This window comes from Zootoca vivipara, chromosome 17 (genome assembly GCF_963506605.1).
Source record: "Zootoca vivipara chromosome 17, rZooViv1.1, whole genome shotgun sequence".
Taxonomy (NCBI): Eukaryota; Metazoa; Chordata; class Lepidosauria; order Squamata; family Lacertidae; genus Zootoca; species Zootoca vivipara.
In genome coordinates this window covers 22,848,987-22,873,358 of record NC_083292.1, presented here as the reverse complement: position 1 = coordinate 22,873,358, position 24,372 = coordinate 22,848,987, and the positions used below count along the sequence as shown (strand labels likewise).

The 24,372-nt window shown below is 48.5% G+C and overlaps 1 protein-coding gene across 6 annotated transcripts in view; it reads left to right on the top strand.

Moving 5' to 3' along the window:
- Window positions 1-24,372, top strand: part of NOS1 (nitric oxide synthase 1) — a 169,029-nt gene that overhangs the window by 133,488 nt on the left and 11,169 nt on the right. For all 6 annotated transcript variants that reach the window (XM_035098441.2, XM_060269289.1, XM_035098442.2 and 3 more), the window contains 14 exons: window positions 54-248; window positions 2,664-2,749; window positions 6,595-6,739; window positions 8,740-8,844; window positions 10,235-10,293; window positions 11,369-11,485; window positions 12,118-12,292; window positions 13,543-13,681; window positions 14,318-14,396; window positions 15,026-15,219; window positions 17,054-17,223; window positions 20,464-20,674; window positions 22,253-22,340; window positions 22,871-22,992. In XM_035098441.2, the coding sequence (XP_034954332.2) occupies window positions 54-248; window positions 2,664-2,749; window positions 6,595-6,739; window positions 8,740-8,844; window positions 10,235-10,293; window positions 11,369-11,485; window positions 12,118-12,292; window positions 13,543-13,681; window positions 14,318-14,396; window positions 15,026-15,219; window positions 17,054-17,223; window positions 20,464-20,674; window positions 22,253-22,340; window positions 22,871-22,992 (1,885 nt within the window). The remainder of the gene's footprint in view (window positions 1-53; window positions 249-2,663; window positions 2,750-6,594; window positions 6,740-8,739; window positions 8,845-10,234; window positions 10,294-11,368; window positions 11,486-12,117; window positions 12,293-13,542; window positions 13,682-14,317; window positions 14,397-15,025; window positions 15,220-17,053; window positions 17,224-20,463; window positions 20,675-22,252; window positions 22,341-22,870; window positions 22,993-24,372) is intronic.

Below are 24,372 nucleotides of genomic sequence, written 5' to 3'. Positions count from 1 at the left end.
TAAGAACCTGTTTTGCTTAAGAACCCATTGTCCTGATCCTCCCACTCCTACAGAGCGACAAGGTGACCATTGTGGACCACCACTCGGCCACGGAGTCCTTCATCAAGCACATGGAAAATGAATACCGCTGTCGGGGAGGTTGCCCAGCTGACTGGGTATGGATTGTCCCGCCCATGTCCGGGAGCATCACCCCTGTCTTCCACCAAGAGATGCTCAACTACAGGCTGACGCCCTCCTTTGAGTACCAGGTACACAATCCACTTCCTGCCTCGCGTCCACCATGCCCTGCCATGTGGTTCAGTATCTCTCGCCCTCTATGAGGTGTCATCAACTTGCTGGATGCAGAGGATGTGGTGGGAGGCAGCGGCTGGGGACCCCCCAAGGGAATCCCCAGGGGACGACGGCTCAGAGCCAGGGGATTGGTGGTGGGATGGTGATGAGTGGCCAGTGTCAGGCTTCAGGGAATCGGCTTCCTCCCCCCGTGGAAGTAGATAAACAGAACAAAGGAAAAGGAGTCTTCTTGCCAGTTAGAAACTTTAATAATCACAGCAAAAGAACAAAGAGCACACCTCCTAGAAATGGTGGTGTTCCCAATTAAGTTCCCTCCCCCCTCCGTTGCTAGTCACCCATGTCACTCCTACGTCTTGTAATCTGATCTTGTACCCTCTGCACTTTCTGTTCTGACACTTTCTGAGCTCTCTGTGTCTTTGGGGATTGGGGGGGGAGGGGTGAATGCTGTCCAGAGGCTGTGAATCTGTTAACTCTCTCTCTTCTAGTGTTTCTTCTGCTAGCTGTTCCCCATCCAGTATTTCCCAGCTTTTGCCTTCCGAACTATGCCCCTCGGCAAGCCACTGTTCCAAATCTATACTGTCCTCCTGCTCCTGGGAAGATTCAGGATCAGGAGGAGGGGGTGGCTCCCACCATTCCTCCTCAGTGCAGCCCTCCTCAGCACGGTCCCTGACAGCCAGAGGGAGGAAGAGGTGTCAGAAGGAGGCGCAACAGGGTTTAGTGAGCAAGAGGAGTCTGTGCCAGAGAGCAGTTCAGACTCTGAGGCTGAAGCAAAGGTTGGGGAGGAGGGGAATCAAGAGGTGGCTGAAGAATCCAGGGAGTCTCCTCCTCCTGCTGCGACCAGATCCCCTTCCCTCCTAGTCTCTGAGAATGCACAGAGAAATGAAAAGGGCAGATCTGACTCCAGCCCTCACAGGTGTCCAGCAAGTCAGAGGTCAGGAGATGCAGAATAGCTAGGGTGCTGTCTAGCAAAGGGGGAGGGAGGGCTGCAGCTAAGTGGAAGAGCATCTGCTTTGCATGCAGAAGGTCCCAGGTTCGATCTCTGACATCTCCAGTTAGGCCTGGTAGGGGGAAAAAATCTCCTCCCTGAAACCCTAAACAGCCACTGCCAGTCCGTGTAGGCAGTACTGAACTAGATAGAATAATGGTCTGACTCCATATAAAGCAGCTTCCACTGCCCCTTGCTTCAGAACCTTGAGGACTGGAATCTTAGCATTATTTTAAAGGGACGTGTCATAGCTTAGTGGCAGAGCACCTGCTTTGCATGCAGATGGTCCCAGGTTTCAAATCCCGGCACCTCCAGGTAGGTCTGGGGATAAATATCTTCTAGCTGAAACCCTGGAGAGCTGCTGCCAGTCAGTGTAGACAATGCTGAGCCCAATGGACTGGTTGGTCAGGCTCAGTATATGTAAGGAGTTAACAGGGAGAGCAGCAGTGAGATCCTGATCCAGATTGTGTCCTTACAACACCTCTGCTCACCTTAGGACAGTGAAGTCTCTGGTGCTGACCTCACAAATATACTCGAACCGGCTCTTATAGAACCTCCTTCTTTTGGGGGTTCTATAACTTAGGTTTGTAAACCCTTCCTGAGTATTACAATGAATGATTATTCATTTAGGTTTTGAAACCTCTTTTCAATTTTCCTTTGAGGAAACTGATAGTCTCAGTGAAACGGGACCCCTCTAGCCAGCAACCCATCAGGTTTATTAAATTTCAGGTTTACAGTGGTGACCGTACCTCGGTTTATGAACACAATTGGTTCCAGAAGTCTGTTCATAAACTGAAGCATTCATAAACTGAAGCAAACTTTCCCATTGAAAGTAACGGAAAGTGGATTAATCCGTTCCAGACGGGTCCGCGGAGTACTCAACCTGAAGCGTACTTAACCCGAAGCATGGGTGTAATTGGTTCCGGAAGTCTGTTCATAAACTGAAGCGTTCATAAACTGAAGCGAACTTTCCCATTGAAAGTAATGGAAAGTGAATTAATCCGTTCCAGATGGGTCCGCGGCGTTCGTAAATCGAAAATTCGTAAACCGAGGTGTTCATAAACCGAGGTTCCACTGTATTTAATTTAATTTCATTCTAGAAAACCCCTATTTAAGTTTATAATTAGGGTATTTTCCCTTCTCAGAGAATTCTTATTTACGTTTATTATTTATAGTTTCACATCAGGCAATTTTAGGTTAGGTTAAGTTTGTTTCACTCTTTATATATAGAATTAGGCATTAGAATTACCCATTCCAGAGATTTTCACGGCTTCTACTCTCTTTTTTGTTTTTGCAACTGGCTGTGAGTGTGACAGATTCCTCCCCCCTTCAGTTTGAGCACTTATTTTCTTCCCTTTCATCCAGGGTTCTTTTCTTTTCTTCCCAGCCCGATCCATGGAACACCCATATTTGGAAAGGCATCAACGGCACTCCCACCAAGAAAAGAGCCATTGGGTTTAAAAAGTTAGCCAAGTAAGTGAACTACATGGCTGGGTCTGCCGGAACTAGCGGGGGAAGAGGGAATCGCTCAACTTGTGGGGTGCTGCAGTACGGCTACATCCACACCATACGTTTAAAGCACTATTATACCACTTTAAACCATCGTGGCTGTTCCCAAAGAATCCTGGGAGCTGTAGGATAGCTATCCCAGGATAGCTCTGTTTGGTAGAGCGTGCGACTCTTAATCTTAGGGTCGCGGGTTCGAGTCCTATGCCAAGCAAAAAGATTCTTGCATTGCATGGGGTTGGACTTGATGACCCTTGTGGTCCCTTCCAACCCCTACGATTCTATGATTCCGGAAAGGTTCAGCCTGCCATCTTATTATTATTTTATTTATTGAACCTATATACCACCCTATACCGGGGGGGGGGGTGTCTCAGGGCGGTTCACAGGATAAAATCAAGATATAAAACCTCAAATTACATAATAAAAATAAAAACGACAACCTAATAACCCCCCCCCAAAAAAAAAAACATTTTAAAAGCGCATAGGATGTAAATCAAACACTACCACTGCGCTCTGTTCGGGGGGGGGGAGTTTCTTCCAATCCTATAGAGCAGATTTAGGGGAGGCACATGGACGTGTGTGGGGTGGAGAGCTGACAATCCCCCCAGGGCTAGCAGGAGTCCTTGTATTTGTACCCCTAGCACACCAGGTTAGTCGAATCTGGCCCCCAAAAAGTCAAGCTCTGGTTGGGAAAGAAAAATGGAAAACCAAAGGTGGAATTGAGTATCCTGGAGAAGGGCAGGGGTGACTGGCTAGAACCCTGAGCAGGTGCACTCCTGTTACAAGGAGAGAATACGCTGCAGCATTCGGTTGCAGCTCCCACATGCACATTCCAAATTGCGATCCCTTTTTCCTCTCTGCCTCTTCAAGCAAATGTTCGAAATTCGCTTCCATCTCTTAGAAATGTGCCTTCCCTTCGTTGTAGGAAACACACACACACAAAGGACTGTGGCTGGGAAAATCCCTGACGAGGCAGCACAATGCAAGATGTTTGCAAATAATTTTTTTATATACGGTATATAAAAAAAATGTGAGGTCACTACAAAATTAATTCACCTGGGATGGCAAAATCTCTTGAGCCAGCCTTGCGTGGTAATCAGACCATTTGTATTCAATCCACCCCAAAAGTCTGACAAAAATGCAAGCCCAACCTGAAAAATGAAACAAAATCAAACCTTTCTCGTTTATTGAAGATTATCAGAGCCACCCGTTGACCCAGTTAAGTTGCATTTACCGATGTCTCTCTGGGGGTTGGGAGGCATTTCTCAATCATTGTGAAAGCTTTACGGGGCGCCATGGCGATTATCGTTTGGGTGGAAATCCCTTTCTACCCTTCTGTATTCTTTGGATGTTAAGATGTGTGCAGGGTAAGCTGAGTCTGCTTCCTTTAGAAAGTTGCCAGCATTTTCTTTTATTCTCAGTGACCTTTTGTGCTTCTTCCCTGCCTTCAATTTATGCAAATCGTTTTTGTAAGCACCCCCCCCCCTAAAGGAAAGGGGTGAGAACTGGTGTTGAGATAAGCTGCACACAAACAGACATGCTCCCATTTTCAAGGGAGGGAAAAAAGTATTAGCGCACTTGAGGAAAATTCAGAGGTTCTGCAGTGGAGGCAAAATGACGTTTCTGAAAGCAATCCTTGAAAAGAGGATTGGACAACGGCTATGTTCTCCCTCCACTGTCGGAGGCAATATACTTCAGGATAGGTCAAGGTCAAGGACCCATGGACAGTTAAGTCCAGTCAAAGGCGACGATGGGGTTGAGGCACTCATCTCGCTTTCAGGCCGAGGGAGCCGGCGTTTGTCCACAGACAGCTTTCCTGGTCATGTGGCCAGCATGGCTAAACCGCTTCTGGCGCAACGGAACACCGTGACGGAAACCAGAGCGTACGGAAACACCGTTTACCTCCCCGCCACAGTGGTACCTATTTATCTACTTGCGCTGGTGTGCTTTCAAACTGCTAGGTTGGCAGGAGCTGGGACAGAGCAACGGGAGCTCACTCCGTCGCGGGGATTCGAACCGCTGATCTTCTGAATACCATCTACTGGAAACCTAGGAAGGAAACTCAGGACCTGTTTGTGGGCTTCCCATAGGTTGGCCACTGTGAGAACAGGATGCTGGACTCGATGGGTCATTAGCCCGGGCTCCTAACACAGACACCCCAATAAACTAGCCCAGTAAGATTCAGGCAAAGCATACACCTACTTGCAAGTAACTGATCAGAGGCGCTTGCTGTTAAGAGAGCATCTTTTCAATGATTTGACTTTAAATGACTTTAAAACGTCATTTTTCACCTGTGCAAAGTTTATGCGTTCATAGAATCATAGAGTTTAAAGGACCCTGAGGATCATCTAATCCAGCCCTATGCAATGCAGGAATAGGCAGCTGTGCTACATGGGGATCGAACCTGCCACCTTGGCATTGTCAGCACCAGGCTCTAACTGACAGAGCTGTCTAACTGGTTGGAGACCTTCTGTCTGTACCAGGAACCGGTGGGCCTCCAGAGGGCGTTGGACTACAGTTCCCATCATCCCTTGGCATGGGCCATATGGGCTAGGGCTGGTGGGAATTTGAGTCCAATGACATCTGGATGGGGACTTGGCCACGCGCTGTACCCACTCTGGCTCACTCAGAGAGCCAGTGTGGTGTAGTGGTTAGAGTGTCCGACTAGAAGCTGGGAGACCAGGGTTCAAATCCGCACTTGGCCATGGAGCTCACTGGATGACCTTGGGCCAGGCACTGCCGCTCAGCCCTAACCTACCTCACAGGGTTGTTGTGGGGATTCGGTGAGGAAGGGGAGAACCATGAATGCCCCCTTGAGCTCCTTGGGGGGAAAGATGGGCGATAAGTGCAATCAGTCGATCCAATCATACCTGCAAGATGTGTGGGAATGTTAGGGATGTGGATTAGGATATATTATTAGATAGATCCTATCCAAGCTTGTGTTAGCAAGCTTCCAATATCAGCAGAGTGACATTCCCGTTTTGTGCGCAGCAAAACGTGAGTGTTAGGTTTGCTAGAACCTCTACAACAATATTATACTTCAATATTATACTTCCTGCCAAATCCCCTTTTTCCCTCTCAAAAGAAATACACAACACAATAGTATTAAAATAAGATAGAGTTTACTCACATGACATCCTGAGTTAACAGCATAATCTCAGAAAGGCAGGCTTACGTAGAAAAGTTACAAATATGTACATGTGGAGACTACTTAGTAAAGTAAGGCTCCATTTGGTCTCTCTCTTGGCAGCAGGCCGAGAGGGAGAACCATCCTAACTGTAGATTCTCTGGAGATGTGTTCCCATTGAAGAAGAAATGGCTAAGAGAGAGAATGGCTGCTGGCTAGGGGCTTTTGTCTGCCAGCTAATCCATCTAATCTGCATATCTGGAGGAACAGGAACTGAACTTAGTCAGGTGTTCCTCCAGGTGAGTTCCTCTTAGTGGACACTCTAGGAACTGTTGTGACTTGTCTGTCCCAGTGTTCCATCCCACAAGATGTATGTTTTACCCACATCTCATTCAAATGTTACATTCTTAGGTGTGCACTTCTTAAATAAATCATAGGTGTAGACCTAAGGAGCATCTGAAGTCAACTCACCTTTACTTGGAAGGTTTCATTCAGTGCTTGTGGTTTTCTTGCTATCATTGAACACATGGGTACACACCTACCTTTTAATGTATTGAATGCAAACTCCACCCTGCATATGCAAAATAAAATAGATAAAAATAAAAATGTTGAGAGTAACCAGGAGGAAAGATCAGATCAGCTTCTCAGGTCAATAAATCTTCCTTCTTTCCCCCCGCCCTCCTAGGGCTGTGAAGTTCTCTGCCAAACTGATGGGGCAGGCGATGGCAAAGCGAGTCAAGGCCACTATCCTGTATGCCACAGAAACTGGAAAATCCCAGGTCTATGCAAAAACCCTGTGTGAGATCTTCAAGCATGCCTTTGATGCCAAGGTAGGATCCTGGCTGTCGTTCCAGAGTTTAGCTCAACTTCTCCAACTCTCCAGCAAGGAGCTGAACTGCTTTTCTTCGAGGGCAAAGACATGTAACTTTTGTCAAAGCATTGGGCTGGGCTGGAAGGGCCCAGCCTGTGTTTAAGAAAGCTTTTCCTCCTTAAGATCAAGCTTTGGCAGGTGGTGGTGGTGGTGGGGTGCTGAATGGTTCCGCAAATTTGCAGAAGGCACCAGCTGGCTAGTTACCATTACCTCCCTCACCTGTACATAAAACTGTTCATGTTTTGCTTTGTCCGTAAGGCAGGCATCCCCAAACTGCGGCCCTCCAGATGTTTTGGCCTACAACTCCCATGACCCCTAGCTAACAGGACCAGTGGTCAGGGATGATGGGAATTGTACTCCAAAACATCTGGAGGGCTGAAGTTTGGGGGTGCCTCCCTGAGAGCCTTGTTTGAGCCCTGAGTTTTCCTCCATTTCCCTCCATTTGTGTTTATCTGTGATGTGCATTATAACGTTTTATTCATGTCTTTGAGACCTGCCTGTCGTCGTCCCCCCCCCCCCCAGCCTGGCTATAACCCATGTTTGGTTGACCAATAAAATCTGGTGATGATAATGGCAATAAATAAGACGATCTACAATGGCTAGGAAACTGGAGGAGGGCGGATCCCTCTTCCTCGTGCACCGACCTCAGTCAGCTCCACGTTGGCTGGGTCTCCCAGGAAGGTGCCGTCCAGCTGTTTGTAGCCAGCGTAGCGGATGAGTTGGGAGTTCGGCTCGGGCCGAAGTTTGGGGATTCCTGTCATAAGGCATAGCTGTCAAATTTTCCCTTTTATCGCGAGGAGGCCTGTTCAGCATAAGGGAATTTCCCTTTTAAAAAGGGAGAACTTGATAGCTATGCCGTAAGGCAGGAATCCCCAAACTTCGGCCCTCCAGACGTTTTGGCCTACAACTCCCATGATCCCTAGCTAACAGGGCCAGTGGTCTGGGAAGATGGGAATTGTAGTCCAAAACATCTGGAGGGCCGAAGTTTGGGAATGCCTGAGCTAGCCTGTCGTGAAGCCAGGAAAAGTCGAAAAGCACTGCATTCATGTGTTTGTTTGATAAAATTAACGCTGGGTGGTAAAGAACAAAACCAAAAAAAAACCTGCACTAGCTTTCAGACCAGGTGCAAGGGTGGCCCCACATACAGCCAGGAGCGGTGCTAGGGCTTTTTGCGCCCTAGACAAAAACACCTTCTGGGGCCCCTCGAGCGCATGCGTCATGACGCATGCACGCACACCGCTGATGCCGCTGCGTCCCCTCCATTGGTGGGAGGAGCGCGGGCCAGGGGGGGGGGGAGCTTGCTGCCCTCCCACCTGTGGAGGGGACGCTTTGAGCTCTTTAGCGGTGGCGGCAGCAGCGCCCATATCTGAAGGCTTCAGCTGCCGGCGCTGTCGCCGCTTGCTCGCTGCAGCTGCTGGGGAGCTCACAGCGTCCCCTCCGTGGGCGGGAGGGCGCTGAGCTTTCCTTTTGGCTCACGTTCCTCCCGTCTGTGGAGGGGACGCTGGGGGTTCCTCAGCGAGCGGGCAGGTGGCGACAGCGCCCATAGCTGAAGGCTTCGGCTGCAGGCGCTTGCCGCCACTACCGCCGCCGCTTGCTCGCTGCGGCCGCCACCGCTGGGGAGCTCTCGGCGTCCCCTCCATAGGCGGGAGGGCGCTGAGCTCTCCTTTTGGCTCGCGCTCCTCCAGCCTGTGGAGGGGACGCTGTGAGCTCCTCGGGGAGCAAGCGGGCGGGCGGCGGTGGCACGGGGGTATTGCGGGGCAGGCTCGGCAGCGCCCCCTCCATTTTCGCATGTTACAGTAATCAAGCCTTTGGGACTCCTAGACGTTGTTCAATTCCAGTTCCCACCATCCCTTACTGTTACCCATGCTGGCTGGGCCTGGCGGGAGTTGGCAACATCTGGAAGGCCACCACAGGTCACTCCATCCTTCCCATGAGCCTCTCTGTGCCCTTTTTCTCCAGGTGATGTCGATGGACGAGTACGACACTGTCCACTTGGAACATGAAACTCTCGTGCTGGTGGTCACAAGCACCTTTGGCAACGGAGACCCACCTGAGAATGGGGAGGTAGGAGGGAGATTGTCCTTGTTCATTTCGTTGGGTTGGGTTGACTAAGTCTGCAGATCTTTCCCCGCAGCAGAAACGCCCAAATTTGTGATTGACAATAAGAATGAAATGCAGGTCCCCTCCAGACCTAGTTAGCTTCAGGAACATGGTGGTCTCATGGACCTTCAGATCACAACCTAAAATGTTGGCTTTGTCCTTCTCGACTTGCTATGGTACTTCTGGAAGACTTGACGTGGTGGAGCCACAGTCTTGCAAAACAGTCTTGCCTGTGGCTGGGCAGCTCCGCTAGCCTGTAGGGAAAGTAACCGTTCCAGTATTGATCAGCTTTTGCACTTAGATGCCGTGAAATGCTCAGGGCCGGCTCCTGAGAGGCGCGGCTGAGGCGGCCCCAGGCGCGCCTCCGCTGTTCAGCGGCTTCAGGCCGCTCTCTGGAGGCGCATGGGCCTGGGGCCGCCTCCGCCACACGCAGGGGCGTTGCAACAGGGGGCGGGCCATGCTGGGAAGCGGGGCAGGGCGGGGGGCGCCGGAGTGATCCATCGCACCACGGTGCCAGGGCGCCGGGCATGCTTAAGACGGCCCTGGAAATGCTTCTCCCTGTACCCACTAAAAAAAGAGAGGTCCAACCCAGCCCACATTTTTTTTTAGCTTTAGCTGCCCTGTATTAATTTTTCCGCTGGAATGGAAATGTTGGTGGAAGGTTTGAAGGCAATGCTGAGAGATGATCCCTAGCTCGGTCAGTTCTAAGCATCACCCACAATGCAACAGACCTTCTTCTCCAAGGAATCCTACTTGACCATTTCCCCCTGTTGCACTGAGGGCTTTGGGGGAGTTTGAAGTGCAAGTTGTGGTGCAGTTCAGTCGGGGGGGGGGTGTCTGCCATTGTTGAGCAACATACAGGTAAAGGTAAAGGGACCCCTGACCATTAGGTCCAGTCGTGACTGACTCTGGGGTTGCGGCGCTCATCTCACTTTACTGGCTGAGGGAGCCGGCGTACAGCTTCCAGGTCATGTGGCCAGCATGACAAAGCCGCTTCTGGCAAACCAGAGTAGCACACGGAAACGCCATTTACCTTCCTGCCGGAGCGGTACCTATTTATCTATTTGCACTTTGACGTGCTTTTGAACTGCTAGGTTGGCAGGAGCAGGGACCAAGCAATGGGAGCTCACCCCGTTGTGGGGATTTGAACCACCGACCTTCTGATCGGCAAGCCCTAGGCTCAGTGGTTTAGACCACAGCGCCACCCGCGTCCCGTTGAGCAACATAAGAAGCTACCTAATCCTGATCCCCCGGTCCAGATTTGTTTCCCCCCCCCCCATCATTTGTATTTTTAACTTAATTCTGTTCAATGTGTCTGTTCCACCACATGTTTACATTTCCCCTCATTTCCCAGAAATTTGGCTGTGCTCTGATGGAAATGAGGAATCCCAACTCCAACCTAGAAGAGAGAAGGTAGGTGTGCTAACCCTGATCCAGGAATTGTGAATTGTGTGGGTTGTTTGTTTTTTACGGGAACCCCAAGATCCATCAGTCAGAGCCAGGTGCAAAAGAAAGACAGGAAATAAAGGCCAGGGTACTTCTGAGCACATTCTGAGCCTAGGGATGCACTTTCAGTGCCAGAACTGATTTGAGCTCATTGTCCTTTTGTACACACACACACACACACACACACACACCCCAGTGGACTGGTAGGGTGGGAGGCAGAGTGGCAGCAGGTGGCGCCAGAGCCAATAGCCTATGAAGCCAGAGCCTCCCCCCCCCCCCCCGTTGAGTTCTGATAAGGGCAACAATAAGACTAAGTGGGAAGATGGCAGGTGGCCTCCAGCTAGCTGGCTGGCGACAGGCTGAGGTTGACAAGGCAGTGCCCTAATGGACCAGCCTGCCCTGTCAAGTCTTCTCCTTAACTTTCTTTGATTACAGCAGCCTTGTTCAGGTGTGTGTGGGGAGGTCAGTTGGTTGCTGCTGCTGTTGAACAACCAGGAGTCTAAACTGCTTGCTGCAAATCAACAAGAAGCTTGGAAGACAAAATTCCTAGGACGCTCATCCACCAATGATTTCTCAACCAGCAATTAGGAAGCAGTTACCCTGAGCAGCCCCTAGGTGTCAGGTGTCCACGGAGTGAGCCTCTTCCTTTGACCAGCATGGTGGGCTAGTTCTTTGCATCTTGAGAACCAAAATAGATCCGTCCTGATGCGAATGATCTATAACTAGATCTCCTGACTACTTTTTTAGTAGGTCTAGTGGCACTATCAGTGGAGCCTACCTTACAGGGATGTTGTAAGGATTTGAACCTGGGACCTGCTGCATGCAAAGCAGACACTCTGCCACTGAGCTATGGCTCTTCCCTAATATAAAACAAGCATAGGGAGTTGTCTTATACCAAGTCCAGGCCGTTAATGCATCTAGGTCAGTATTGCCTACAAGCAGAAGTTCTCCAGGGTTTTAGGCAAGGGGTATTCCCAGCTCTGGGGATTGACCTACACGCAAAACAGATTCTCTGCCACTGAGTTACCATCCTGTTTTGCAGGAGCTACAAAGTGCGCTTTAACAGCGTCTCCTCGTATTCGGATGCTCGGAAATCTTCGGCTGACGGGCCCGAAGCCAGGAACAACTTTGAGAGCACCGGTCCACTGGCCAATGTCAGGTGAGCAGGGTGGGTAAGCAGCGGGGAGTTCAGAGCTCATGCTGCAAACTTACAATCCAGCAGTGTCCAGGAGCTGGAAGACATAGTATAATTCTTGCTCCAAGAGACAAATCTCACTCTCTGTCTATGGCCTTCTGTTGGGCTGAGAGTGACCCCTGCTGGCTCTGCTTGGCCATGCAGCCACCACCCCAACGCCTGCTTCCATGCGTACAGATAGGGATGGGGAAAATTCGATTAAGTTTGATTAAGTTCTCAGCGGAAGGCGAACCAACCCAATCTGCACTTTCCAAAAGAATGTGCAAACTGAAAACTCAGCTGCCCTCCAAAATTTGCAGTTCTCTGGATTTCGCAATGCGGCTATCGGGTCTAGCCCCGTGTGCAAAAATGCATACAGCACAGCAAAGTATGCAGAAAACTGCGTATGTTAGTAGGGAATAGCATTCTGTTATTATGAGACAATTGCTTTGAAATAAATGGGTAAATATAAGGGAGAATGGCATATGAGTATGGGTACATTAGGAGAAATCAACACTGACATGCCGATTTGTTTTCGTGAGGTCTTTAAAAAAACAAAATTGGAAAAACGAGAAATGAGGAATGTTGACTGATTCACCTCTCCTGCTGTCCTACAGATTCTCCGTCTTTGGACTGGGGTCGCGGGCCTATCCCCACTTCTGCGCCTTTGCTCGCGCCGTGGACACGCTCTTGGAGGAGCTGGGTGGAGAACGCATCCTGAGGATGGGCGAGGGAGATGAGCTGTGCGGGCAAGAGGAATCCTTCAGGACGTGGGCCAAAAAGGTCTTCAAGGTAGAATCATAGAATCATAGAGTTGGAAGAGACCACGAGGGCCATCCAGTCCAACCCCCTGCCAAGCAGGAAACACCATCAAAGCATTCTTGACATATGGCTGTCAAGCCTCTGCTTAAAGACCTCCAAAGAAGGAGACTCCACCACACTCCTTGGTAGCAAATTCCACTGCCGAACAGCTCTTACTGTCAGGAAGTTCTTCCTAATGTTTAGGTGGAATCTTCTTTCTTGAAGTTTTAATCCATTGCTCCGTGTCCACTTCTCTGGAGCAGCAGAAAACAATCCTTCTCCCTCCTCCATATGACATCCTTTCATATATTTGAACATGGCTATCATATCACCCCTTGACATATCTCCACCTTCTCTTCAGCCTCCTGCCAGGAGATGGGATTAGAAGATGGGGAAACGTTGGGGAGAGGGTATCTCAGGGCCACGAGGCCAGGCCTGTTGTAAGCAACTGTTCATGGGCAATGGGTTCCTCAAAGGGGAGGTGTTGGGCCATCACCTCCAGGCCATCAGAAATTTGTGGGAGGGTTTTGAACTCATTGCCTGGAGATTTCGATCTGCACAAGTAAAAAGCGGTTTAGAGAGCTGTACCACCCTAGTGTAACAAATCCGCCTCAAAAATGGAGAAGAGAAACTAATTTGCAGTTAGGGAAGTGACAGGGAAAATTGGAGCAAGGGCTCAGTAAAAGACCAGGCGTGGATGATCTGTGGATGATCAATAAATGGGTTGTCTGAAGGGTGTCAGAGGCCCCTCGGCTCCATCAGGAACTGGAATTATTTGGCAGCCACAGGTGCAAGAGGTAGGAGGGAGAAGGAGCTGGTGGGCCCTGACAGGCAGGCATTTGGGGATGGACGGCGGAGACCCTCTCAGAGGAAGCAGCTCTGTCTGCTCTCTCTCCTGCTCCAGAGGCAGATTTAGGGGAGTGTGACCTGGACACAGAGCTGCAGGAGACACCACAACTATTATTTAGAATAGAGCGTGAGAGGCAGGGGGCGCTGAATTTTGGCATCACACAGGGCGCTGCTGAAATTTGAGACTCCAAGGTCTGCCGCTGCCAACCCCCTCCGGGAATCACAGCTAGGGCAGTGAGTGAGCTTGCGCTGCCCTGCCAACCGTCAGGACATCTTCACAGCTCTGCTTAGTCCTGAGATGAGGGGAGGAACCCTAGCTGGACACCTTTCCTCCACCCACCCACCCACTCAGCCTGCCTTGCTTTGCCTTGAGAACCTGGTTTGTCCTGCAGGCAGCGTGTGATGTGTTCTGCGTCGGCGATGACGTCAACATCGAGAAAGCGAACAACTCCCTCATCAGCAACGACCGGAGCTGGAAGAGGAGCAAGTTCCGCCTGACCTATGTTGCCGAAGCACCCGAACTGACACAAGGTACTGTGGCTTGCCGCTTACTTCCCCGGTGCCTGGTGGGATGTTTTCAGAGGCAGGACTTGGCCAGGCTTGGCTACCCGGTTGCATGAGCGGAGAGGCAGTTGCTCACCTGGCTTCCCAAATCTGAGCATCACTGCAGGTTACCGGGAAGGAGAGGAGGCGGGGAGTTTGGCGTGGTGCAAGCGCGGTGTTGCTTTAGCTCCACTGCTGCCCCAACACCACCTTGAGCTCTTTGCTGCCTCACTTCTTCCCCTCTCTCCAATTGGCAGCAATGCTCAGCATTGGGAAGTGTGCTGAGCACTTCCCTGCTGACTGCTATGGTGGTGTTGTAATAAAGTTTTGTGGTGTTTTTGTACTTTGGCCCTCCAGATGTTTTGAGACTACAATTCCCATCATCCCTGACCTGTTAGCTAGGGATGATGGGAGTTGTAGTCCCAAAACATCTGGAGGGCCAAGTTTGCCTATGCCTGCTCTAGCCCCAGGGGGCCCGACAGGTTTCACATTCCAGGCCATATGCACCTTCTTGGATACTGTGCTGTGCTGCCCCCACCAGCCAGAATATGTCCTTGAACCACAGTCGTGACATTTGCAGCTAGTCCCCGCAAACAGGACTAACCGACTCTCTTTCATTCGCAGGCTTGTACAGCATCCACAAAAAGCGAGTCTTCGCAGCCCGGCTCCTGGCACGTCAGAATCTACAAAGCCCCAAATCCAGGTAGGAGCTGCAGACTCACCGCTGCCAAAAATGGCAAGTTTGAGAAGAACACAGCTTGATTAGGCCAGGATCCATCATGTTTGCATTCAGTTATGAACTAGTCCGCACAGAGCACCAAACCATGGTTCGTTAAACCATCGCTTAATGTTATGTGTGAACCCTCAGTCTCTAAAAGGTTCGCCATCACTGCCATTTGGGGATAATCCCAGTGTCTTCTGTTGGCTGGAAGCCAACAGAGCATTTCTGGCTAAAAAGCTGCTCCAATGACGGAGGAAGTCAAACGGAGAGAGAGTGTGGCAGCATGCCTTGTCCTTTTGTTACCTGGACAGGTAAGGTCATGCCCACCTCTAGTCACATGCAAAGGGAGTATCTCCCAGCCAGGAAGAATCAGGAAGTTTTCAACTGGCTGGAACTAACATTCCCTTGCATGTCCACTCTAGGAAAACAAGGAATGTTGTACTTGACTGCTACTTATGTATCATATCCCACATTGATTTGGGGCCCAGAAACGAACCGAGTACCACTACCTAAATGTGCCATGGGCATGGTCTGCCTAATATCTGTAGAGGTGGGGGATTTTATCTACAAAGAGCGGCACACCCAAAGCCTTCCTTACTCACTCACTTTAGCCGCTCCACAATCTTCCTACGGCTTCACACCAATGGACACCAGGAGCTGCATTATGAACCCGGAGACCACCTGGGCGTCTTTCCAGGTAACCACGAAGACCTGGTCAACGCCTTGATCGAACGGCTTGAAGATGCGCCCCCTACCAACCAGCTGGTGAAGGTGGAGCTCTTGGAAGAGAGAAACACAGCTTTAGGTAAGGAGCGAAGGCACTGTTGTTGTTTTTTCAGTTCACCTGGTTGGCCAGAGTTTACTTCCTTATGTAGGAGCCATTCCTTGTTGCTTCAACACCTGTATTTTGCTTGCTTGGGTGCCTGCAGTAGAATACTTAGGGTTCCATCCAACATTAATCAAATTTGGAGCAGGCCCTGCAGAAATTAATGGAGATGACTAATGGAGGTACATTAATCTCATTGGGTCTACTCAACATTTCACCTAAAAGGGCAACCCTTTTTCTTCTTCATTTTTCTTCCTAAAGTTAAAAAGAAAAGAAAAAAGACTTCATTATGAAGTTAAAGCAACAATCCAGCAAGAAATATGAAATAAAATAAAAGAGTTGGGGGAAACAGTACAAAAAAAGGCCAGGGTAATAAATTACATTCTCAAGAGACTACACAATGTGTTAGATGTTACAACAAAAACTGACCTGATACAGAGAGAACACAAAACAAATGTTATGAATACCAAATAAAAGCCATCTTTCATCGCAGGTTGCCATCCCCACGAACGGACTGTCAAACATGTAACAAATGGCCACCAAATGGAGGCAAAATCCATAGGTTTCGCTGCGCCCCGAGATGCTCTTAATTTATGAGTCCATTTCCCAGAAATGAGGATAAACATTACTTTATCGAGCCAAGTATTTACAGCAAAGCTCAGGACTCCTTTCAGCCTTGTGAAATGGGGAAGTGAGCAGCTACTAATAAAAACAAATAGTACGTGTTTTGCATATTCAGCCCTGCAGAAATTGATAAAAGGCACCGTTTTAGCTGCAGCCCAAGATACCCTTAATTTAGGAGCGAGAATAAACATTTATTTATTGAGCCAAATATGTCGAGAGAAACCTGAGGACTCCTCCCAGAACTGTGACATGGTGAAATGAGGAGGCAGAGTACCTGCCTTGCATGCAATCCCCAACAGCATCTCCAGGGAGGCCTGGGAGGAAATCCTGCCTGAACTTCTGGAGAGATGCTGTCAGTCAGTGTAGGCAATACTGAGCTAGATTAGGGGTCAGCAACCTTTTTCAGCCATGGACCGGTCCACCGTCCCTCAGACCATGTGGTGGGCCGGACTATATTTGGGGGGGGGGGGAGGAAATGAACGAATTCCTATGCCCCACAAATAACCCAGAGATGCATTTTAAATAAAAGCACACATTCTACTCATGTAAAAACATGCTGATTCCCGGACCATCCAAGGGCCGGATTGAGAAGGCAATTAGGCCGCATCCGGCCCCCGGGCCTTAGGTTGCCTAACCCTGAGCTAGATGGACCAAGAGTGCAGCTCAGTACAAGGCGGCTTCCTGTGTTCCTAACAGAAAAGTGGTACAGTGGTACCTCGACTTACAAACGACTCAACAACCGAATTTTTCGACTTATGAATGGGGCAAATGGCCGCACGCTTACGAATTTCTTGGCATCTGAACAGAAACTGCAGCAGTTTTAGATAGGGTTTTTTTCGACTTACAAATTTTTAGATGGGGTTGCTTCGACTTACGAATTTTTCCATTTCCAATGCATTCCTATGGGATATCGCGTTTCCAATGGCGCTTTTCGACTTGCAGTACTAATTTTTTGACCTACGAAGGTGCCTGCAGAACGGATTAAATTCGCAAGTCGAGGCACCACTGTAAGTGGTTTTCATCTTAAATCCATATTCGACCCATCTGAAATGGATAAAAGGCACAGTTTGGGGTAGCCCAGCAGGTGGAGCTGTCCGAGGGTGGGCTGAGGCCAGTGGGGCAGTGCCCCACTTGCCCCAATAGACCAGCCTCCGCTGCAATGCAGGCCAACCGGCTTCTGTCTTGGCAGGTGTCATCAGCAACTGGACGGACGAGAACCGCGTCCCTCCCTGCACCATCTTCCAGGCCTTCAAATATTACCTGGATATCACCACCCCTCCCACGCCAATCCTGTTGCAGCAATTTGCGTTGCTGGCGACCAGTGAGAAAGAGAAGAAGCGCCTTCAGGTTCTCAGCAAGGTAAGTCTGCAGTCTGGAAAGGGGTGCGAGAACTTTGCCCTGTATATTACGTACTTGTATCATGTTTGCAGGCAAAGCTGCAAATGAACTGTTGTATGTTCTCGTGGGGGGGGGGATTGCCTATTTCCTCCCTAGGTAAGGGAGGAAGTGACAAAGCTAAGCCTGGCAGGACATCTTACTCTGTGGTATTAACCCCTTCTGGCACTAATTAGACTTAAGCGTGTTGGTTACACGAGGCTGATTATCCCACTGTTGTGTGGTACAGCTCTTCCCCCCCTCACATGCAGACTGATTCGGGTTCCGCAATAAGGGATGTCAATCAATCCGTCCAGTCATGCATCACAACTAGGTCTTAATTGTTGGACTCGGCTGAGATGGCAAACTGAACATGTTTAATTAGAGAAAAACCACTATTGACATTTCTTAAGGGTTGGAAACTTCTTAGGGACTTCTTTTGTGTGAACAAGAAAATGAATTCGTAATATCTGGATTTGAAGATTGAAAAAATATTGGCCTATAGAAAACAGAATAATTGAATGTTAATGAGTGAATACTATACAGTGGACGCTCGGGTTGCGAACATGATCCATGCAGGAGGCACGTTCACAGCCCGCAGTGTTCGCAACCCGAAGCGCCGTGTCTGTGCACGCGCAGGTCACGATACAGCGCTTCTGCACATACGCAAAGCGTGATTTAGCGCTTCTGTGCATGCATGAGCACTGAAACCCGGAAGTAACCCGTTCCGGTACTTCTGGGTTCGGCACGGTGCGCAACCCGATAACAAGCAACCTGAAGTGTCTGTAACCCAAGGTATGACTGTATGTAGCTGGCAAAGAACCAGAAGTCTTTTTATCTTTTTCCATTTTCTTTCCTTTTCTTTCTTTCTTTCTTTCTCTCTCTCTCTCTCTCTCTCTCTCTCTCTCTCTTCTTTTTGCTCCTGTTCCTTTTTTAGATTAGGTTTTTAAATTATTTCTTTTATTCTGGTGTATTATAAAACCCACACGGGTGGTGCTGTGGGTTAAGCCACAGAGCCTAGGGCTTGCCGATCAGAAGGTCGGCAGTTCGAATCCCCGTGACGGGATGAGCTCTCGTTGCTCGGTCCCAGCTCCTGCCAACCTAGCAGTTCAAAAGCACGTCAAAGTGCAAGTAGATAAATAGGTACCGCTACAGCGGGAAGCTAAACGGTGTTTCCATGTGCTGCTCTGGTTCGCCAGAAGTGGCTTTGTCATGCTGGCCACATGACCTGGAAGCTGTATGCCGGCTCCCTCGGCCAATAATGCGAGATGAGCGCTGCAACCCCAGAGTCGGTCACGACTGGACCTAATGGTCAGGGGTCCCTTTACCTTTATTATAAAAAAATATAGTTTGTATTAGGCATGAACGTTAGTATATCTTTTGATATGTGTCAATTAAAAATTGGCCTATTTCTTAAAAAACTAGGTCTTACTCAGAGCAGAGTTGCTGAAATGAATGATCCGAAGTTAGACACGTCCATGAAAGGCAAAACAATTTACCCTCCTCCTTCTTCATGGAGCGTGTGGTTAACCTGTGGAACTCACTGCCACAGGAAGCAGTGCTGGCTGCCAGTTTGGACATCTTTAACAGAGGACTACACAAATTTGTGGAGGAGGATATCAGTGCCTACAAGACATGATGGCTATATTCTACCCCTCTCCCCCAGTCAGAGACCCATGGGCTGACTCCAACTAAGGCAGCCTGTCATTGAATTCTACTCAATATTGATCCAGAGCAGATTCCAATGTATAGTGAGCAGAGTAAAAGCTTAAACATGTTGCAGGATTCCCAAAAAATAGGCCAGAAGCAATTAATATTTCATCCAGCAGAGCTTTACTGCTACTGAAGGCAAATGAGCATAATGGTCACAAATTCAATACATTCAGGATTGGCATAGTCCAGGGCTAGATTTAGGTTTGATGAGGCTCTAAGCTACTGAAGGTAATGGGGCCCTTTATATTTCCAGCTGTCCTTTGTCAACAACAAATTGTCACTGTTTTTTTTTGGTGTTGAATATGTGCTATCGTAATTTATGGACCTACAGTGGTACCTCGCTAGACGAATGCCTCACAAGACGAACTTTTCGCAAGACGAATGCGTTTTGCGATTTCAATGGAGACTCGCAAGACGAAGTTTCCTATGGCGCGCTTCGCAAGACAATTTTTTTTCGTCCCATAGGGTGCATCACAAGACGGATTTTTTAAATTCGTCTTGTGAGGCACCCTATGGGAAACCGCACCTCAATGCGTTCCTATGGGAGCCACTTCGCAAAATGAATTTTTCGCTATACGAAGCGACTTGCGGGACGAATTAAATCCGTCTTGCGAGGCACCACTGTAATAGGTATTTAAAGCCATTTGCACATAACAAAATATGTATTTTATCAAAGTAATTGTTGAACTGAAATACAATTAAGAAGAAGTATATTAATAGTGATTTGGGGGGGAGAGAAATCCAGTTGCAGCAGACTTACAATAACTTATAATGTCTAAAACCTTGACATTAAGCATACTATGTACAGAACACCACACCAGAAGGAAAGAGAGACAGAAAGAAAAAGCGAAACCCAGGCTCCTTCTGGTCTATTATAGTCAGCATGACCTTGACACAGAAGAGTAAATAAGTAATTAATATTAAAAAAGAAAAAAAGGTGTGAGATATGATACAGAATCTAAATGACAGGAAATTTTATATAATAAGGGAACCGATGTTAAGTGTTTGAGGTATTTTTCTTCTGTTTTGTTTCTATCTCCTTTTTTATCTTTTCTTTTCTTTTCTCTCTTCAATTCGGGGTTTGTTTGTTTGTTTCCTCCTTTTTTCCATTTTTTTGTGTGTGCTTTTTTGTATTGATTATGTTTGATTATGTTTGAGTATGGTATGTAATGTTGTGTTATTATTGGTTATGTTTGATTGTTATGTTATTTTTTGTTATTTTATGCTGAAATAATTTGTGGTGATATGTAAATTTTTTAATCATGAAATAAAGACAATTTTTAATTTGGAAAAAAGACCTTGACACAGAAGAGATAACAGAACCAGTTTAGGCCAGCCGTACTCAGCTTATCTGAAGGAATAACCCAACCATCATGAGCTTTCTGCTTGATTCTTTCGCACAGAGTAGCTTCCAGAACCCTCTTGAATGAAGTAGAATAAGAAACACACCAGATCAAAACTTTCTGAACTAAGAAATGCAAACTGTCAGCTTCCTGTGTCCCCCATGTGCAGGGTCTCCAGGAATACGAGGAGTGGAAATGGTCCAAGAACCCCACCATGGTCGAAGTCCTGGAAGAGTTCCCGTCTGTGCAGATGCCGTCCACCTTCCTGGTGACCCAGCTCCCGCTGCTCCAGCCTCGCTACTATTCCATAAGCTCCTCCCCTGACATGTACCCTGACGAGGTCCACCTCACGGTAGCCGTGGTCTCCTATCGCACCAGAGGTAAATTGGGACCACAGCTCAGCGGCAGAACATCGCTTTTGTGTGTGGAAGTTGCCATGTCCTGTCCATCTAGTTTTAAGGCCTGGTCTGAAATACTGGGGAGCCACCACTAGGCAGCATAGACAATATTGAACTGGAAAGATAGATCAGTCTGAGGCAGCTTCCTATGTTTGACCTTGAGTTGGATTTTTATTTTATTTTTAATTACAAAATTCGCATTTAACCAACCCTTATGAGGAACGGTTGAAAGAGCTGGGTAGCCTGGAAAAGAGGAGACTGAGAGGAGATATGGTTGTTGTTGTTTAGTCATTTAGTCTTGTCCGACTCTTCGTGACCCCATGGACCAGACCACGTCTTCCACCGCCTCCCGCAGTTTGGTCAAACTCATGTTGGTAGCTTCGAGAACACTGTCAAACCATCCTCTGTTGTCGCCTTCTCCTTGTGCCCTCAATCTTTCCCAACATCAGGGTCTTTTCCAGGGATTCTTCTCTTCTCATGAGGTGGCCAAAGTATTGGAGCCTCAGCTTCAGGATCTGTCCTTCCAGTGAGCACTCAGGGCTGATTTCCTTCAGAATTGATAGGTTCGATCTTCTTGCAGTCCATGGCACTCTCATGAGTCTCCTCCAGCACCATGGAGATATGGTAGCCATCTTCAAATATCTCAAGAGCTGTCACATGGAAGAGGGAACAAGCTTGTTTTCTCCTGCTCTGGAGGGTAGGACTCGAACCAGTGGCTTCAAGTTACAAGAAAGGAGATTCTGACTAAGTATCAGGAAGAACTTTTTGACAGTAAGAGCTGTTCCGACAGTGGAGCGGTCTCCCTCGGCAGGTGGTGGACTCTACTTCCCTTTAGGTTTTTAAGCAGAGATTGGATGGCCACCTGTCATGGCTGCTTTAACCGAGATTCCGGCATTGCAGGGGGTTGGACTATATGCTCCCTGATTCTCATTTCCTACTCTAGAATTCTATTATTTCCATAGCATTAAGTTAAAGTCACTTAGTGATATACTTTTTCCACTGTTGAGAAATGTTTGCTGGCAAAATTGACAATGAAACTAAGAGGAAGAGACGACAATGAATTTAAGGAAGATTGGAAGGACTTTATTGCCTATATACAGAAGCAATGTACACAGGTGGTTAATACATTAGCAGGGTTCTAGGACTACTTGTAACTTTATTATGAATGGACAATAAGTAATCTGAATGGTTTTTAAATTTACAATGGACATGTGGTCTGCTGATAAATAATGGAACCAAGGAAGGGACTAGGGGGGAGTCTATTTCTTCTGTTTGGTTTTGAATTTGTATTGCTGTTGTTTTATTTTTGTTAATTTGGGGAAATCAATAAAATATTATTTTAAAAAGAGAGAGAGAAATGTTTGTGCCGGCAGAAATGTTGTTGCACACACCCAAAAAGCATAATCTGTTGTGCTATAAGTTTCCACTAGTGCAGCTGCTGTGTTGAAATTCCTCTATCGTGGAACATTAAAACTCACGCAGAGCAAAGAGCATGTTGGATACAAGCCTTGTGTTCCCGCTGCAGTCCTGACCCATCTTCCTCCTTCTGTTTTTGCCTAGATGGCGAAGGGCCAATCCACCACGGGGTCTGTTCCTCCTGGTTCAACCGGATACAGGCGGACGAAGTAGTGCCATGTTTTGTCAGAGGGTAAGATGGGGGGGGAGTAAGGGACGCGGGTGGCGCTGTGGTCTAAACCACTGAGCCTAGGGCTTGCCGATCAGAAGGATGGTGGTTCGAATCCCCGCGACGGGTGAGCTCTGTCCCAGCTTCTGCCCACCTAGCAGTTCGAAAGCACGTCAAAGTGCAAGTAGATAAATAGGTACCGCTCCAGAAGGAAAGTAAACGGCGTTTCCGTGCGCTGCTCTGGTTCTCCAGAAGCAGCTTAGTCATGCTGGCCACATGACCCAGAAGCTGTCTGCAGACAAACGTTGGCTCCCTCGGCTTATAGAGAGAGATGAGCACCGCAACCCCAGAGTCGTTCACGACTGGACCTAACGGTCAGGGGTACCTTTACCTTTTAAAGATGGGGGAAATTGAAAAAGTGTGGACAGCTGTGGAAAGATTGGGCCAGATGACTCTCAGAGGTCCCTTCCAACTCTACAATTCTATGATTCTATGATAATAACATGCTAAAGTGTGACCACAAGAGAACTCTTCTCCCCCCGCCCTTTATGCAGAGCTCCTGGGTTCCACATGCCACAAGACCCACAGGTTCCTTGCATCCTGGTTGGCCCTGGGACAGGGATTGCTCCTTTCCGGAGCTTCTGGCAACAGCGGCTCTTTGACGTCAAACACAAAGGTAGGTCCAGTCATCTACATGAGTGGAGCAGGGCTGGGTGGAGGGAGGCTGGTGCATTAGGGCAAATGGGGCACTACCCCGCCAACCTACGCCTGCCCTCACCTGTCTGCCTTCCTACTTGCAACCAGCCCCAATAACATTGCCTGCTGGATTAGGCCAGTGGCCCATCTAGTCCAGATGTCAGGGACTGGACTGAGGAAGAATGGTGGAGACCGACCCCACCTCCCCTTCTCCTGCCTTTCCCGGAGAAGAGGGAGACAATACAGTGGTACCTCGGTTTACGAACTTAATCTGTTCCTGAAGTCCATTCTTAAACCAAAACTGTTCTTAAACCAAGGCACGCTTTCCCTAATGAGGCCTCCGCACCGCCAGTGCCCTTCCACTGTTTGGATTCAGTTCTTAGACCGAGGAAAGGTTCACAAACCAGGACACTACCTCTGGTTTTGCGGAGTTTGTAAACCGAATCGTTCGTAAACAGGACTGTTCTTAAACTGAGATACCACTGTATAGGTTTACAACAGTGGTTTGCAGAAGGCCACAGATCAGAGGCTGCAGAGGGGGAAAGCTGGGAAATATTGGGAGGGGAGCAGGGAGGAGGAGGAGGAGGAGGAGGAGGAGGAGGAGGAGGAGGAGGAGGAGGAGGAGGAGGAGGAGGAGAGGGAGATAGCTGACAGACTGTGTCTTTAGAAAGCATTCTCCCAGAACCCGGCGGGCATGGAAAGTAGGAGAACAGAAAGCTCAAAGGTAGAAAGCACAGATCTGCCAACTTAGGGATGATGTATAATAGGAGAGACAGAGGGGGTGGGGCTTTACTCGGAGCAATGCCATTAATGCAAGAGAGGCACTTTTCAAAGCCCCTCTCTGTGAATATTGAATAAAAGACTTGGTAAGAACTCTCCTTGTTTATCTAATTCTTGGCTCCCCACCGTGGGAGGAATCAGATTCCCTGAAGCCTGACACCAGCATCCTGTTCTCATAGCAGCCAGCCAAATGCCTGTCGGAAATCCACAAGCAGGACCTGAGCATAAAAGCCCTCTCCCCTCCGACAGCTTCTAGCAACTGGTATTCAGAAGCATTGCTGCCTTCAAGCATGGAGGCAGAACATAAAGTAGACTTGTTCTCTGTGAATTTCCCCAATCCTCTTTTACTGCCAACTAAGTTGGTGGCCATCACTGCCTCCTGCGGGAGGGACTTCCATAGTTTAGCTATGAGCTGCATGAGAAAGTACTGCCCCCCCCCCGCTGCCCCCAAGTCCTTAAGCTTCCGATAGGCATTGGATGTCCATGATTTATAATGTTACAAGAAAGGATGTCCAGGGAGGGGAGGCACTGCCTGTCATCTTCCTACTGCTCAGTCTCCTCCACACTCAGCAGGGAAGAG